The sequence below is a fragment of the Dendrobates tinctorius genome, unplaced genomic scaffold (genome assembly GCF_039654945.1).
Source record: "Dendrobates tinctorius isolate UK_male_01 unplaced genomic scaffold, ASM3965494v1 ptg000129l, whole genome shotgun sequence".
NCBI classification, from domain to species: domain Eukaryota; kingdom Metazoa; phylum Chordata; class Amphibia; order Anura; family Dendrobatidae; genus Dendrobates; species Dendrobates tinctorius.
In genome coordinates this window covers 44241358-44258300 of record NW_027361797.1, presented here as the reverse complement: position 1 = coordinate 44258300, position 16943 = coordinate 44241358, and the positions used below count along the sequence as shown (strand labels likewise).

The 16943-nt window shown below is 42.6% G+C and overlaps 1 protein-coding gene across 1 annotated transcript; it reads right to left on the bottom strand.

The window, feature by feature from the left end:
* Nucleotides 1–4320: 4320 nt before the first annotated feature.
* LOC141047778 (parvalbumin beta-like) lies at nt 4321–16562 on the bottom strand. The gene is made up of 5 exons (XM_073543067.1): nt 16514–16562; nt 12720–12807; nt 11671–11800; nt 7630–7739; nt 4321–4519 (listed from the first exon to the last, which is right to left on the bottom strand). Exons 2-5 carry the CDS (start codon nt 12766–12768, stop codon nt 4488–4490), a joined length of 321 nt encoding a protein of 106 aa, XP_073399168.1. The 5' UTR covers nt 12769–12807; nt 16514–16562; the 3' UTR covers nt 4321–4487.
* Between the last annotated feature and the right edge of the window lie 381 nt (nt 16563–16943).

The window sequence follows — 16943 nt, the reverse complement described above, 5'->3', positions numbered from 1 at the left end:
TTTTTTTTTTTTTTTTTTTAATTATTTTTACACTATTTTTTTTGTTTTTTTTTACTTTATTAAATAGTCCCAGGTGGGACATCACTGTCCTGTGACAGATCGCTGATCTGTCACATCACAGATCACTGTGACAGATCAGCGATCTGACACAGGCAGTGCAGAAGGCTTCCTCATGCCTGCGCTTTGCAGGCACTGAGGAAGCCAGCTTCCGCAGGCCCCCGAAGGCCCCCGTCGCCATCTTGGATTCGGGGGCCTGGAGGAAGGGAGTCCCCCGCAGCAGCGCTGCACATTGCGCAGCCGTGGGGGGCTCAGGGAAGCACGGATGGAGCCCCCTCCCTGCCGATGCTTCCCTTTAACCCCCGGTACACCGCGATCGTGTTTGATCGCGGTGTGCAAGGGGTTAACGTGTCGGGGGCAGTCCGTGACCGCCCCTGACACATTGTGCCGGGTGTCAGCTGTGATAATCAGCTGACACCCGGCCGCGATCAGCGGCGCTCACCACGTGGGCGCCGCTGATCGCACCGATGTACTATCCCGTCCCCGGTCATACGGGCCCGGGTACCGTGGACGGGATAGTACGTCGGATGGCAGAAAGGGGTTAAAGGGAACTCATCACCAGGTCTTCTCACTATAATGTGCAGCCACCACCCTTAAGACCTCTTTTTCAGCATTCCAGTATATTTGTCCCCAATCCACTATGCCATCATTCAAGATTCACCTCCTTAAATCTCTGGTTTAGAATTATCTTTTCACCTGCTATAGGTGTTACTATTGTGCATAATACAAGAATTCAGCCTGACAATAAACGTCTTCTGGAATTTTCATATGTGTCTCTGTAAGCAGGTTCGGAAATGCTGCCGGATTAATAATCTCCAAAATCTTGTAAGGTCCAATAAATCTAGGCTTAAACTTAGGAGAAGCCACCTTCGTAGCAATATTTTTTGATGATAACCACACCATATCACCAATCTTAAACTAGGGACCAATGGTCCTATGTCGATTGAAAAACCGCTGGGCCTTTTCCTGGGAGAGAGATAACTTATCCACCACTTGGTCCCAGATTTGGTGCATTCTCTCCACCACAGTGTCAACACCTGGGCAGGCAGAAGGCTCCACCTGCCCTGAAGAAAATCGAGGATGAAACCCAAAGTTACAAAAAAAAGGTGACATCAAAGTGGCAGAACTAGCTCTATTATTTAAAGCAAATTCGGCCAAGGGCAAAAATGAAACCCAATCATCCTGATCAGCGGAAATAAAACATCTCAAATACGACTCCAAGGTCTGGTTTGTTCTCTGTCTGCCCATTGGTCTGAGGGTGAAAAGCAGAGGAGAAGGACAACTGAATTCCCAGCTTGGAACAGAAAGTCCTCCAAAATCTAGACACAAACTGAACTCCTCTGTCAGATACAATGTTCTCAGGAATCCCGTGCAAGCGAACCACCTGTTGCAAAAACAGGGGCACCAACTCAGAGGAAGACGGCAACTTAGGGAGTGGTACAAGATGAACCATCTTAGAGAACCTATCACAAATCACCCAAATAACAGTCATTCTTTGAGAGACCGGCATATCAGAGATGAAATCCATTGAAATATGGGTCCATGGCCTCCTGGGGACCGGCAAAGGCATCAGCAACCCACTAGAGCGAGAACAAGATTTAGACCGGGAGCAAGTCCCACAGGACTGCACAAAATTCCTGACATCATGAGACAAGGTGGGCCACCAAAAAGAGCAACTCACCAGATCTCTAGTACCAAAAATACCTGGATGACCAGCCAATGCAGAGCAATGAACTTCAGACATCACTCTCTTCTTCCACTGGTCAGGAACATACAACTTTCCACTGGGACAAAGCTCAGGTTTGTCCTCCTGGAACTCTTGCAGAGCAAGTCTCAAATCAGGCGAGATGGCAGAAAGAACTACACCTTCGCCTATGATGGTAGCAGGCTTGGTCACCACAGGAGAATCAGCAAAGAAGCTCCTAGAGAGGGCGTCTGCCTTGACATTCTTAGTTCCAGGAAGAAAAGAGACCACAAAATCAAAACGTGTAAAAAACAAGGCCCAGCTATCGGATTGCAGACCCCTGATCCTATCAACACAACTAGCAGTAGCCGTGGGGGGTTTCTACGATGCCCTAGACCCCTCGATCACAGCCGGAGAATTAAATAGCCTAAAGACAGAAAGGGGAATCTAAACTGCCCCAGAGCAGACCCCAAAGCAAAAGGCAGCCCCCACATATAATGACGGTGAAGCAAGAAGAAAGACTGAGCAAAGACGGGGCCCAAGCTAACTAGATAGGAAAGGACAGGAAGGCTGCTGTCTGCAATCCGTGAAAAACCCTATGAAAATAAGAGCCAACAGACTGACAGTGAAAAAGGCCCTGAAGACGCTAGGCTTCAAAAAGACTATGTCAGTACTCAGGAATATTCTGAAGACAGAGCAACTGGCAAAAGGAGAATCAGCTCACCCCAGCAGGGAATGGCAGAATCCAGAAAAGCAAGGCAAACAAAAACAAAACACAAATGCTAACAGGCAAAGCAGAAAACTTAGCTTTAGAGGAGCAGGAATCAGACTGGTTTCCTAGAAGTCCACAGAGAAATCACCCGCAGGGCAGAAGGGCGTCGGCAGCCTTATATCCAGTCCGTGACTCCACTCAGCCAATCATCATCATTAGGCTCAGGTGCCTGATAATCAGGCTCATTACCTTCCTTAACCAGAATAGGGAGTTCACCAGACCTCAGTGACAAAGGGGAAAATGAACTCACAACAGGGGAGCCAGCCATGGAGAGAAGTCAGGTGACGGGGCGTACTGGAAAAGTGTGGAGACTAAGAAAGGTCTGGTGACACAGACAGACTGTGACTTGAGGGCCAAAGCCCAAAGCCGATATACTGACCGTTGGGGGAGGCCTAACAAAGATATGATGCTGAATAACGCCCAAAACAGGCTGAGACGTTCCTCTCGACTTCTAGAGCAAGGTGACAATGGGTACACAGTTTTGAGGCACCTACTGAGTGACAAATGTTCAACCCCACAAGTGTGAACAGGGGGAGGGTATGTAATGCAGTAACCTCTGTAAAAGCTAGGGGGCGCTGTGTATGCATTTCAGGATGTGCTTGGTGGTGTAATTATGATGGTGAATTAGGGACTGGCATTATTGTAAATGGCCGGTATGTGTCGCAGAGGTTCTCTGTGCTGTAAGCCCAAAATGATATGGTTATGCTGGGACTTCTAGTTCCACAAGTGTTTGTGTATTACTTATAAGGGGGGCTTATAGGGTTAGTCAGGGAGTTGGGCGGGAATTGACTAACCACACATGCACCGCCCATCCATGGGGGTGGTTACAACCATATAATGTGACTGAGGTCAGGTCACATGGACAGAGTGTGTGGTTCAGGGTGCAAGGTCCTGGAAGGTCTGTGTTGGAAGATCTTTGGAAAAGGATCGGATTCCTTGAGCACTTGGTGAGACTTTGGACCTGGTGGCCTGGGTGTTGGACGAACGTCCTGAATAGCACCCGGACAGGCTACATGTGTGTGCAGAGCCTGGGATGGCCCCACACTGAGAAAGACGCTGTCCTGTAGAGGACCTTGGACTGACGAGGAGTCAGCCTGTGGAGCAGGAGCTCCTGAGAGGTAACCCCGGGTATGGGGTATGTGCATTGACAATGGTCAGTTACTGAACTGTGCGGTCACCCGGTGACTGGAGAGAGTTAGGTGTGAATAGTGAATGCTTTGTAAAGCCACATGTGATGAAATAATGGACTATGTGTAAGCTGGTGATGTGCAGCCTGGCTTACAGTGCGGTTTATGGCGCTAAAATAAAGCGTATGGACTATTTTGTCTGAAAAACCATGCCTGACTATGTTGATACGCTGCCGAGTGTCCCCCAACACACATAGCAGACTTTATGCCACAATATTCAAATTATAAATGGAATACAGAAGGGTGTATATACATTATACAGAGTATACAGCAGTGTGTGTGCATGTATATTCACATATTGCTGTATACATACAGATGCCAGGGAGTGATGGGCGTGCAGGGAGAGCTGGCAGGATTGACACACACAGAGTGACCTCTTCTGAATGCACCATGGCCCACCCGTGTGGCAATCCCCTCCCATATGTCAGTTTCCAGTGCCTGGAACTGAGGAAGACTCTGACTTGACATCACATGAAGCCAGAAGATTCTCGGCCAGAAATCGGGTGACCCGAAGAACAACTCATGTTACAGCAGTATTTGGTAAAGCAAGGTATTTAGTGAAGTGCTTATTTACTGCAGTTAGTTTTCATGAATAGAACATGTAAAGTAGTGGACAACCCTTTATATTGGTTGATATTTTAATATTTGCAAGAAGAGTTTACACACAGACATTTTATCAATTTATCAATGCCATGAGTACAGAAATGCACAGATCATTGCAAGCCATTAATAAGTTGTCTGTTAGGAGTACAATAGGGGTTAAATTCTTGTCCTCTTTTTAGTGTTGTTAATCTGATGCCTGCACCATTGCAGAGAAAGCTGAAATAGAAGAAACAGAATTGTGATTTGTATGTTTTTTACTTTCGATAAATTCATTTAATACTATTAATGAAACCTGAAAGTATGGAACAGTTTTGAAAATTAGTATTATTACCATTACATATATTGAGCATTAAAATAAGACCGCACTAAGGTGCAATCAGGATGGCAGTCTAGCATTTTCTCAGGCACATACACTTGCATTGGAAAGTTTGAATCTAGAGTGGGATCAGTATAGGACACATGTGAGCAGACCCCACCCACTTTTACTGCAGTCGTAATGTGAGTTGATTCGGAATAATTCCAAACACAAATCGGTGTTCCCATGATGTATTTGAGGGACTCTACTGGATTGCTATAACACCAGGGGGTCTGCTGTAGACCTCCATGCTTGTCAATACGGAGCTCCTGTGAAACCCTGCCTGTGGCCGAACTTCAACTGTGATTTTTGCTATATACAGCAATGCAAAGCGATTGCAGCTTAAGTACCCTAAGGGGACTAACATGTACAAAGGATATTTAAAAAAAAAATGTTTTAAAAAATGGGAAAAAAAATTCAAATCACTCTCCTTTACCTCCCATAAAAAATAAAGATAAAGAAAAGTCTGATCTATGAAAAAATAAAAATAATTAACCCGATAGGCAAACACCGTAAATGGAAAACAATCAAGAACGCCCAAATTATCTTTTCTCGATCGTTGCAATTCCACAAAAAATGTGTAACAAAAGATCAAAATGTTATATCTATCCCAAAATGGCATCAATAAAAATGACAGCTCACCCTGCAAAAAACAAGCTTTCACACAGCTTCGTAATGCAAAACACACAAGTGTTACTGGTGTCGGAAAATGGCGACACAACCCCAAAAATTATTTTTTGCAAACTTCTGATTTTTATTTTCACCACTAAAATAATAGAAACAATGGACATGTTTGGTATCGCCGTAATTGCACTGATAAGCAAAATCACATTACCAAGTCATTTTTACCACAAAATGTATGACGTAAAACCAATTTCCAAGAAAAAACATCAGAATTTCTCCCCACTTTGAATTGTTTTCCCATTTTCCAGTACACTTTGTGGAAAAGTGAATGGTGTCATTCAAAAGTACAACTTATCCAAGATTTCAAATGCCTGTGTGGACTGAAAAATAAGAGTTCTTGCTCTGAGAAGAAGGGGAGGAAAAAGTGAAAAGGCAAAAATGGAAATTTTCCCCGTCGTTAAGGGGTTAAATGTTTATATGATTTTTATACCATTAAAAAAGTTAATATTGAAAAAAAATCTTAAAACATTAATGCATTAAATTTTATCCATTTCTGAAAAAATTCACAACATATTCCCTTTAAAGGGATTGCCCTAGGAACAAAGCAATTTTTACAAAATCCATCACCTTATTGAAGTTATTTTACATTATACTGAACAGGATCATTTACACATAAATTGTTCCAAACTGAAGGCCAAACATGGAAACTTCAGACCCTAAAAACAAACTTCAAAGGCCTTTTTCCCATGATGTTTCTGATGGCACTGTGAGAGTCAGAACTTTCCCACGCTCGCTGTGATGTCAGGTCATAGGAGTTCATCTCATATGAATAATTATCCTCTCAGACAGTTGAGGAATATTGTTGTTTATTATTTTAATTATGTTACAGGAGACATTGGCTTCACTGGACTGGGCGAGGACGCGAGTATGGTTTAATTTAGATTAATTAAAGGAGTCTGTGTTATTCTTTAAATTAAAGGACTTTATTCTTGGTGTCTATTTTTATATAATATCACTATGGGAATAGTAATGGCGGCATCTCATAGACGCCTCTCCTTTACTAATCTCTGTTCTTGATGTCACCTGTCACCTGTCAATACGAAGGTGACATCAACCCCTCCAACTATCACCCCACTTGCCACTGTACCAGAGCAAGTGGGAAGAGCGAGGCTGAGTGCCAGATTTGGATGCGCCCTTTCTGGAGCTGCTGAGAGCTGGTATTTTTAGTCGGGGAGGGGCCAATACACATGGCTCCTTCCTAAGCTATTAATACCAGCTCACAGCAGTCTGCCTAGCCTTTGCTGGCTATTAATTATAGGGGACCCTGCGTTATTTTTTTTTTTTAGGAGTCTGCCATTTTAATAACCAGTAAAGGCTAAGTATAGAGCTATGAGCTGATATTAAGAGCATGGGAACCTCTGTGTATTACCCCTGTCCCATGCTATAAACATCATTTTTACCAGAAAATAACTTAGTATGTAAAACAATACCTGTACCGTAAGCTACACAAGCACTGTACTAATTATATGACTGACATCTCTATATCTATTCTATGTGTATAGATCCATTCTGAGGTTTTTTTTATTTTTTTCTCGCACCCATTGACTTGCATTGGCTAGTCTCATCCAAGATACGAGGACAATCCTAGCATGCCACAATTATTTTCTCAGTCCAAGTCACCTGAGAAAAAAAATTGCAGATTAGCAGTGACTCATAGGTTAACATTGGTCAGCGTGCAATCCAATTTTTTTATCTGATTGCACTCGATCCACTCACCAGAACTGTCATTCAAGGAGGAGAGCCCGCCCTGCTAGAAACCAAAAACTGAGGAAACCATAAGGAGATTGCATAGCTCTGAGCTGCTCAATAGACAATTGAGAATACTCCTTTAGTTAAAAAAAAGTCATACTACAGCTCGTCTTGAATATTCAAAATGATCCAAGAGAAAGGAGAGTCCTCCGGAACTCCCAGAATAGTTGGCAAATCTGTCGGGCATAGCAGAAACCTCTTAAGAAGCAGAGCATCTGGAATTAATTTGGCAAAATTCAGGGGGTGGGTAACCGGCAAACATGAGATTTGGTGAGGTGCTATGCCTGGAAAATTGAGGCATGGTCACAAGAAATAAAACTAAAAATGAACACTGTGCTTCACTCTCCACAATCCTCAGAATCCTGAAAGGTCGTCCCTAAAAATTGGCAAGTGTGAATGATGTGCACTGTACAACATATGTATTTTATATAGCAAAGTTAAGTAGGTGGTACAGCGTCTATTTACAGCGAATATACTATCAATGCATTAGGCAGGAACCTAAACATGTATAAAATTTATGTAATAAAACCTTCCTTACCAGCAGGTGAAATTTTGCCCGTGTTATTAGGGTCACCAGCTTTCATGAAAGCTGCAGTCTCAGCAGGAGTCAGCTTCCTGGCATCATGTTTAAAGTTCTGCAGCAAATCTCTGAAAATAAGAACATGTGTTGTGAGTCTTAGGCTATGTTCACATGTTGTGTTTTTGCTGCGTTTTTGTTGCCTCCTGTGCATGCTGGTAAAATGTAGAGCCCCCCAAAAAACATGATGCAATGTTCTTAGGTTTTTGCAAAACCTGATACCTGAACTTTTTGCTGCATTTTTGCACTTATTGCTTTCTATGGGTGAAAAAAAGGCTTTAAAAAAACATTGCAAAAATGCTGAAAGAAGTGACATGCTGCAGTTTGCTAAAACACAGCAGTTTTCCAATTCAGTCAGGAAACAAGAAACAATGTGTGTGCAGGAGATTTCTGAAATCTCACAACTTTTGCTGGTACTGCATAATGCAGCTTAAAATGTGCACAAAAAGTGCAGCAAAAATGCAATGTGTGAACATGGCCGTAATTTCATATCACAATTTGGGGGTGGGGGTGGCATGGGGGGTGGGGTTAGAACAGTTAATAATTTAAGAAAGAATAGAGGTACAGAGAGATACATAAAGTGCATGTATACTAATGCCAGAAGCCTCGCCAACAAGATGGAGGAATTGGAGTTAATGTTGTTGGAACATAATTATGACATGGTGGGGATATCTGAGACATGGCTGGACGAGAGCCATGACTGGGCGGTAAATTTACAGGGCTATAGCCTGTTCAGAAATGACCGAACAAATAAGCGAGGGGGAGGCGTGTGTTTATATGTAAAATCATCCTTAAAACCCATCCTTCGTGATAATATATATGAATCTAATGAAAATGTAGAGTCCCTGTGGGTGGAGATAAGGGGAGGGGGGAAAAATAATAAATTACTGATAGGGGTTTGTTATAAGTCTCCAAAAATAATGGAAGCAACAGAGAATATCCTCATAAAGCAAATAGATGAAGCTGCGACTCAAGGAGAAGTCATTATTATGGGGGACTTCAACTACCCTGAAATACATTGGGGAACCGAAACCTGCAGTTCCAGCAAAGGTAATAGGTGTCTGACAACTATGAGAGACAATTACCTTTCACAACTGGTTCAGGATCCAACAAGAGGGGGGGCACTGCTAGACCTAATATTATCCAACAGGCCAGACCGCATATCAAATGTAAGGGTTGGGGGTCACTTGGGTAATTGTGATCACAAATTAATAAGTTTTCATGTATCCTTTAATAAGATGTGTAGTAGAGGGGTTACAAGGACACTAAACTTCAGGAAAGCAAATTTCCAACGGATGAGAGATGATCTTGGTGGAATTAACTGGGACGATATCCTGAGACATAAAAATACACAAAGAAAATGGGAGACGTTTTATTAGCATCCTGAATAGGACCTGTGCACAATATATACCGTATGGGAATAAACATGCTAGAAATAGGCGGAAACCACTATGGCTAAATAGAGCTGTAAGGGGCGCAATAAGAGATAAAAATAAAGCATTTAGAGAATTAAAGCAAGTAGGTATTGATGAGGCATTAAATCAATACAGAAAATTAAATAAATTCTGTAAAAAGCAAATCAAGACGGCAAAGATTGAGACGGAGAGACTCATTGCCAGAGAAAGTAAAAATAATCCCAAAATATTCTTTAACTACATAAATAGTAAGAAGCTAAAAAATGATAGTGTTGGTCCCCTTAAAAATAGTCTGGGTGAAATGGTGGATGAGGATGAGGAAAAAAACAATATGCTAAATGACTTTTTTTCAACAGTATTTACACAAGAAAATCCCATGATGGATAACGTGATCAGGGACAAAAATTCTCCGTTAAATGTCACCTGCTTAACCCAGCAGGAAGTACGGCGGCGTCTAAAAATCACAAATCCCCGGGCCCGGATGGGATACACCCCCGAGTACTGCAGGAATTAAGCACAGTCATAGATAGACCATTATTTTTAATCTTTAAAGATTCCATAATAACAGGGTCTGTACCACAGGACTGGCGTATAGCAAATGTGGTGCCAATATTCAAAAAGGGGACAAAAACTGAACTTGGAAATTATAGGCCAGTAAGTTTAACCTCAACTGTGGGTAAAATCCTGGAGGGTTTTCTAAGAGATACTATACTGGAGTATCTGGAGAAGAATAACCTTATGACCCAATATCAACATGGGTTTACAAGGGACCGTTCCTGTCAGACTAATCTGATAAGCTTTTATGAAGGGGTAAGTTCCGGACTGGACCAAGGGAATGCAGTGGACGTGGTGTACATGGACTTTTCAAAAGCTTTTGATACGGTGCCACACAAAAGGTTGATACATAAAATGAGAACAATGGGGATAGGGGAAAATATGTGTAGGTGGGTTAAGAGCTGGCTCAGGGATAGGAAACAAAGGGTGGTTATTAATGGAGCACACTCGGACTGGGTCACAGTTAGCAGTGGGGTACCACAGGGGTCAGTTTTGGGCCCGCTTCTTTTTAACATATTAATGACCTTGTAGGGGGCATAGAGAGTAGAATTTCAATATTTGCAGATGACACTAAACTCTGCAGGGTAATCAATACAGAGGAGGACAATTTTATATTACGGGAGGATTTATGTAAACTAGAAGCTTGGGCTGATAAATGGCAAATGAGCTTTAATGGGGATAAATGTAAGGTCATGCACTTGGGTAGAACGAACAAGATGTATAATTATGTGCTTAATTGTAAAACACTGGGCAAAACTGTCATTGAAAAAGACCTGGGTGTATGGGTGGACGACAAACTCACATTTAGCGGCCAGTGTCAGGCAGCTGCTGCAAAGGCAAATAAAATAATGGGATGCATTAAAAGAGGCATAGATGCTCATGAGGAGAACATAATTTTACCTCTATATAAGTCACTAGTGCGACCACACTTAGAATATTGTGTACAGTTCTGGTCTCCGGTGTATAAGAAAGACATAGCTGAACTGGAGCGGGTGCAGAGAAGAGCGACCAAGGTTATTAGGGAACTAGGGGGTCTGCAATACCAAGACAGGTTATTACACTTGGGGTTATTTAGTTTGGAGAATCGAAGGCTTAGGGGTGATCTTATTACAATGTATAAATATATGCGGGGACAATACCAAGACCTTTTTAATGATCTTTTTACTCTTAGACCTGTGACGGGGACAAGGGGGCATCCTCTACGTCTGGAGGAAAGAAGGTTTAAGCATACTCACAGACGCGGATTCTTTACTGTAAGAGCAGTGAGACTATGGAAATCTCTGCCATATGATGTTGTAATGAGTGATTCCCTACTAAAAGTTAAGAAGGGACTGGATGCCTTTCTTGGAAAGTATATTACAGGTTATATACACTAGTTTCCTTAATATTGCGTTGATCCAGGGAGCTAGTCTGATTGCCGTATGTGGAGTCGGGAAGGAATTTTTTTCCCCAATGTGAAGCTTACTGTTGCCACATGGGTTTTTTTGCCTTCCTCTGGATCAATATGTTAGGGCAAGTTAGGATAGGATATGGGTTGAACTAGATGGACTTCCATATCAAATAGACCTATTAAGAGGTATTATATTTTGAGGCCTAAACATGGCCGTTGTAGTACCGGGATGTCGTATCTCCTTCCAAGAATGTTACCCCATAATAAGCATTGTCGATTTTCTTTTCCTTTTTTGTTGTTATTTGCTATATGCCATTTAATGCCTATTTGTGAGTTCTCTAGTTTTAAATTTTTTCCGTACCTGTACAAGGTTCTTTACTTCCGATTGCCTTTCCTCCCTTCCTTCCCTTACCCTGTTTAATGACTGAAAACCAATAAAATTATTTGAAAAGAACTAGATGGACTTCAAGTCTCCCTTCAACCTTAATAACTATGTTACTATGTTACTATGTTACAATAATTGAAGGCTCAGATTATTTGGTGCTTTATTAAAAGTTTTCGAAAATATCTGACTTATGTATGGTGCAATATAATCATCTACTTCTGATATTTTAGAATAAAGCATTCAAGCTGTATCCTTACTCAGCGTCCTCTTCCTCAATGAATCCACTTTTGTTTCTGTCCAGGAAATTGAAGATCTTGTTGACTATACCAACTTGCTTTTTAAGACCAATTGCGTTGAAGAATTCTATGGGCAGGAAGGAGTCAGAGTCTTTATAAAAAAAAAAAAAAAAAAAAAAAGTAGAATTCTTAGTAATATAACTATGGTAGACTAGAATGAAATGGAATCTATCATGTTAAAAAAAGACGCTGTTAGTCTGCAGATTTGGTGTTAATCTGTAATGTAATAGCACTCTAGAGCTGAGCAGCTGCAGCACTGGAAGCCTGGGTACCAGGAGTAAATGACCTGTTTATATAGAGGCATGCACGGAGCGGCTTCAGTCACGGCTCAGTGCATAGTGGTCAGCACTGCTGAGCCGACTGACAGTCAGTGTCGGGGTGCGGTTACAGCTACTGTTCACTATGTACTGAAAGAAAAAACATCACCATCAATATGGCGCCGTCAGGTGCACCTGTGCATTCGAATCTATTGTGTTCCGATACATGCTACAGCACAAGCGCCTTCCACAGGCTCCCTTGTTGCTGCAGCCAAAAAAATGTACACTACAAAAAATGGCGCTGATGGTGGCGCTTTCACAGTAGCATCTCTTGATACGAGATAGATGCTACTACAGATCCGCCTCCGGCGCCATTTTGTTGTAGTGTAATTTTTTTTTTTGACTGCAGCAAAAAAGGAGCCGATGAAAGGCGCTTGTGCAGTAGCATCTATCGGAACATGATAGATGCTAATGCACAGGCACACCTGACGGGGCCATATTGATGGTGATTTTTTTTTTTCTTTGAAACACAGGAAGATAATAGGAAGTAACCGATAAGAGAAAGCACGCAGGTGCCGCCATTTTGATTAAGTGACATGCTTTTTTTTTCAAACACACATTAGTATATTCATTATGCAAACTAGGAAGCAGGTCTGTGAGGGATCAGTGGCCTGTCAGCAGTCTGCATTATGATTAGCTAATCAGAGCACCACATACATGAACCCCCGCCTTAGGACACGAGCAAATCATTACCTAAAAACGGAAAATAAGGAATAAAAAAGAAGCACAAGACGAATTTCATCAACAAAGGTATAATTTGATTCAATATAACGGCACTGACCTGAAAGCAAAAATCAAAATGAAAATAGATTAAAATAGGTATTATAAATACTGAGAATTGCTAAAACATTAGGAAAGAAAAAAAAAATGGCATGTAGTCTATTTTTTAAAAACAGTTAGGTACAAACTTGAAACATAAGAAATCTATCATCAAATACTACCAATATTGCAAAAAGGAGAACAAAGGAGTTACATGCTTCAATGTAACTATTTATTCATACATATAGTATAGAATACAAGATAATTCATAAAGATGGAAAGACAGTTCATAAATAACCTCGCAGTACAAGACCAATATCCACAGTGAATGGGACATCTACAGCCACATACACAATAGTCGACATATAATAGACAAATATTAAAGAGGATATCTGGGACTTTAAAAATATAAATAAATAAATGTGCCCAAGCACTAACAGGCAGTTATTTGCTACCTACCTACCTGCACTGTGCTCAATGTAGAGTGCAGGATAAATGTGAGCTGAGACTTATTGCAATCTTTTGAAGGCAGAATTAATAAATCAATGGCATTTGAATAATTGCATTGATTATTTTTTCTTTTACTTTTTTGTAGTTTTTTTACTTACTCCCTCTGTGAGACTTTAACATATATGTCTTTGATTGCTTTTTTAATGCATTGCAATGCATTAGAACTGTTAGTTTCACACTGGTAAAACATCTGTTAGACCCTCCTTTTTAGACCTGGAAGTCATTATTTGACCCTTAGCTGCCGTGACAACAATCAGCTCACTATGATCACATTGTGGGGGTGGCAAAGAGTTGAGAGAGGGAGTCTCCTTCTCACAACCTTCTAAATGCTGCAATTTTTATTAATATCAACATTTGGAGGGTTATACAGCCAGGTGCAATTCTGCCCAGTCTGTAACACTAAGCCTTAAACTTCCTGTCCAATGTCGGGAAGGGGTTAAATTCTATAGAGAAGGGAGTAAAGGCAAAGAGACACAGGCAGAAACAGCTTTTGCCATGTAATTTGAGAGCACCATCATGTAGAGGCAAGGATGATAATTCCAGCAATGTATCACTTAGTGTTTGGTACAATTTTTTTCATAAAATTCCTGTTTTATCTGCAGCAGAATTACTTTTTTTGTGAATGTTATGCTCTGTGTAACCCCATCCAGACCACTGATTGGCAGCTTTCTGGTTATTTAGAGCATGTGGATGACATAGCAGGAGACCATGGCATGAAACAAACAGTCCTCTAGAGATAATCTTCTGATGATAAAACACTGATTTTATTGGAACTACAATAAGCAGCCAAGTAAGTGACAAATCATTGGAATCAGGCTCCCTGCTCCTATATCATGCTGCTGCTCTCAGATTAAATAGCAAAAATCTGGTGACAGGTTCCCTTTTTGGCCAAAATTTTACTTTAGAAGGTTAATTATAGTTGCAGCTGTATTCTGTGAGATAAAATTCAGATTGTGGACGTTCTTGTTACACACCTGTCACAGGTCTCAGTTCTGCTCCCTACACCCTAGTCTGCTCAACTTTCTTGTGGTCCACATCAGGCTTTGGTACATTGTGTTGACCTTGCTAGGCATATATAATGTTTCCCAAGGCGCTCGTGTGTCCTAGTATTAAGACATTCTAGCAGACTTTTAGTTTGCCTGTGCACAGTTCCTGTTCACAGTATCCAGGATGTCTCCTGGCTGCCAGAGGTTTCCAGTCCTTGAGTTACCTGGGGCTTTCAGTACCACTGCTTCTTTCTAGAGTTTCCAGAGTGCCTCCTATCTGCCTGCAGCTTCCATTGTATTTGAACTGTCTAATTACTTCGGAGTTCTGTCTTCTGTTTCTGGTCTTCAATGACTTTTGCTGTGTGTCCACCAGTGGTTTCCAGGATGTCTCCTTGCTGCCTACGGTTTCCATGTTATTTAGAACCATTACACTGAAGTTTTCTCTGCTACCTGTCTGCGGTATACAAAATGCCACCAATCTGCTTGCTGCTTCCAGATCTTCAGTCTCCTGTTTACCAGCAGACTTCAGTAATTCTGAAACTTGGGTGTGGTCTTCAGGATGTCTCCTGGCTACCTGCGGCTTTCAGTCCCCCAGTTACCTGTGTGTGTTCTGCATGCCTTACCCATCTGTTGCACCAATGCACATGGCCTGTGTGCCCACTGGGAGTTTGACTTTAGCGCATCTACTTCACCTAGTGAGCCCTTTCTTGTAACAGTTCCTCTCTAGCTTTTAGAAAAGCTGGACTAGCGTTATGTTCATGCTGTTTCTTTTCTAGGAATTTTCAGACTGAAAAGTCAACATAAAAAACACTTCAAAAGTTTTTTTCCATAATAGATTCTGATGCAGCTTTGGCATATAATTTATTTTCTTATTTTTTTATCATTCAGTGTTCAAATAAATTTTGGGCTGTTTTTCAGGCTGAAAAACTTCAAGAACTGACTTGTTGATTATAGGCTTGATTTTACATTGATATGAATAAGAAGCTTATTCAAAGACTAATTGAAGGATTTGCTTTTTTGATTGATTTTTTCTGTATTACAGTATTCGCTGCTATTTTGTGAGCAAAAAAAATGAATCCGAGTGCGAAATCCGAGAGAATCAGTGCAGGTCCTGTTCTAATCGGATTTTGAGGATCAGAATAGAATATACTCAATGTGTCTGTGTGCCGTGCAAGAAAAACTGACAGCACACTAAGGCTGTGTGCACACGCTGCAGATTCACCTGCGGAATTTTCCGCACTGATTTAGCAAAATCCGCAGGTAAATCCGCAGGTCAAGAGACCTGCGGTTTATATCCGGATTAGCCTGCGGTTTTCCCCTGCGGTTTGACACCTCTACAATGGAGAAGGTGTGAAACCGCTGAGGATTCCGCAGAAAGAAATGACATGCTGCAAATTTGAAACCTCAGCAAATCTGCGCGGAAAAATCCACACTGTGTGCACTGCGGTTTTTGTTTTCCATAGGTAATAATGGTACTGTACACCGCAGCAGAAGCTGCTGCGGATCCGCAGGACCAAAACCGCTGAGGATCCGCAGCATGTGCACACACCCTAAACACTTCATATAGATGTGTCCATGTAGCCTTGCGGCATCACTTCAGGGTTGTTGCTTTTTTTTATTGCAGCGCTGGACCGCTGCCACTAATCTAAGTTCCCTGCTCTTAGTCTTATACTTACCAGCCTCCATCTTCATCAGTTATAGGCACCGTTCCAGTCAATCTCCAGCACTTTCTGACTTGATGGATCGCTCCAGTGTTTGCTGACTGTTTCGGAAGTCACGTCTCAATGTAAGTCTGAGAGTCAGAATGCGGCCAGAACGAGGGACTCGTAGGATTACACTGAGAGCTTGTGACTGATACCTCTGACTCCTGGTCAGTCAGTAGACAAGGTCACAAGATGACAGCGCGGGACTGGGGTGGATCTGTAAGCAGCTGACAGCAGCTACAAAGTGTAAGACTATGGCAGGCCCGGATTGGCAATATAACCAACCGGGCATTTTCCCGCTGGGCCGCTGTCACGTGGGCCGCGGGCGGCAGCGCCCGAACATCTGGCCGCTTGCCAGCTGCTGCGGCCACTGTTGCTCCTGCCGCCGGCCCTCTACGGGCACGGCGGTGATAGTTTCCAAGTTCCTCCCGCACTGCAGGGAGATAAGCCGCCACGCCCCCCTCGCACCCCATCCTCGCAGTAGCATGAGACCTCCTCCTCCCCGCCCCCGCCACTCACAGCGTCGCACCCGCTTGCCTGCTCGCTCTGTTCGCAGGACCTGTGATGAGATCACAGGAGGGGAGGAGTCAGGGGGTCACATGATCAGGAGCCTTTGTCCAGACCCCGATCATATCACCCCTGACTCCGCCCCTCCTGTGACCTCATCACAGGTCCTGTGCGCTCAGCCTTGCCTCTACCGTCTGCAAGACTCTGCTTTGCTGTTGTCATGGTGCTGGTTGAGGTAAGTATGTGTGGGGTCAGGATTTACAGTGTGGATGTAGCAGAGCTGTGTGTGTACGAGGTGTACGGAGAGGAGCTGCGTGTGTACGAGGTGTACGGAGCGGAGCCGTGTGTGTACGAGGTGTACGGAGCGGAGCCGTGTGTGTACGAGGTGTACGGAGCGGAGCCGTGTGTGTACGAGGTGTACGGAGCGGAGCCGCGTGTATGAGGTGTACGGA

Bases quoted from the DNA above. Each gene is read 5' to 3' on its own strand.
- LOC141047778 (XM_073543067.1), bottom strand. From the start codon at position 12,768: ATGAAATTCGTCTTGTGCTTCTTTTTTATTCCTTATTTTCCGTTTTTA. The intron at 11,801-12,719 runs GTAATGATTTGC...TTTTTTATAAAG, and splicing joins TCCTTATTTTCCGTTTTTAG to ACTCTGACTCCTTCCTGCCC. The intron at 4,520-7,629 runs GTAAGGAAGGTT...CTTCTATTTCAG, and splicing joins GGGCAAAATTTCACCTGCTG to CTTTCTCTGCAATGGTGCAG.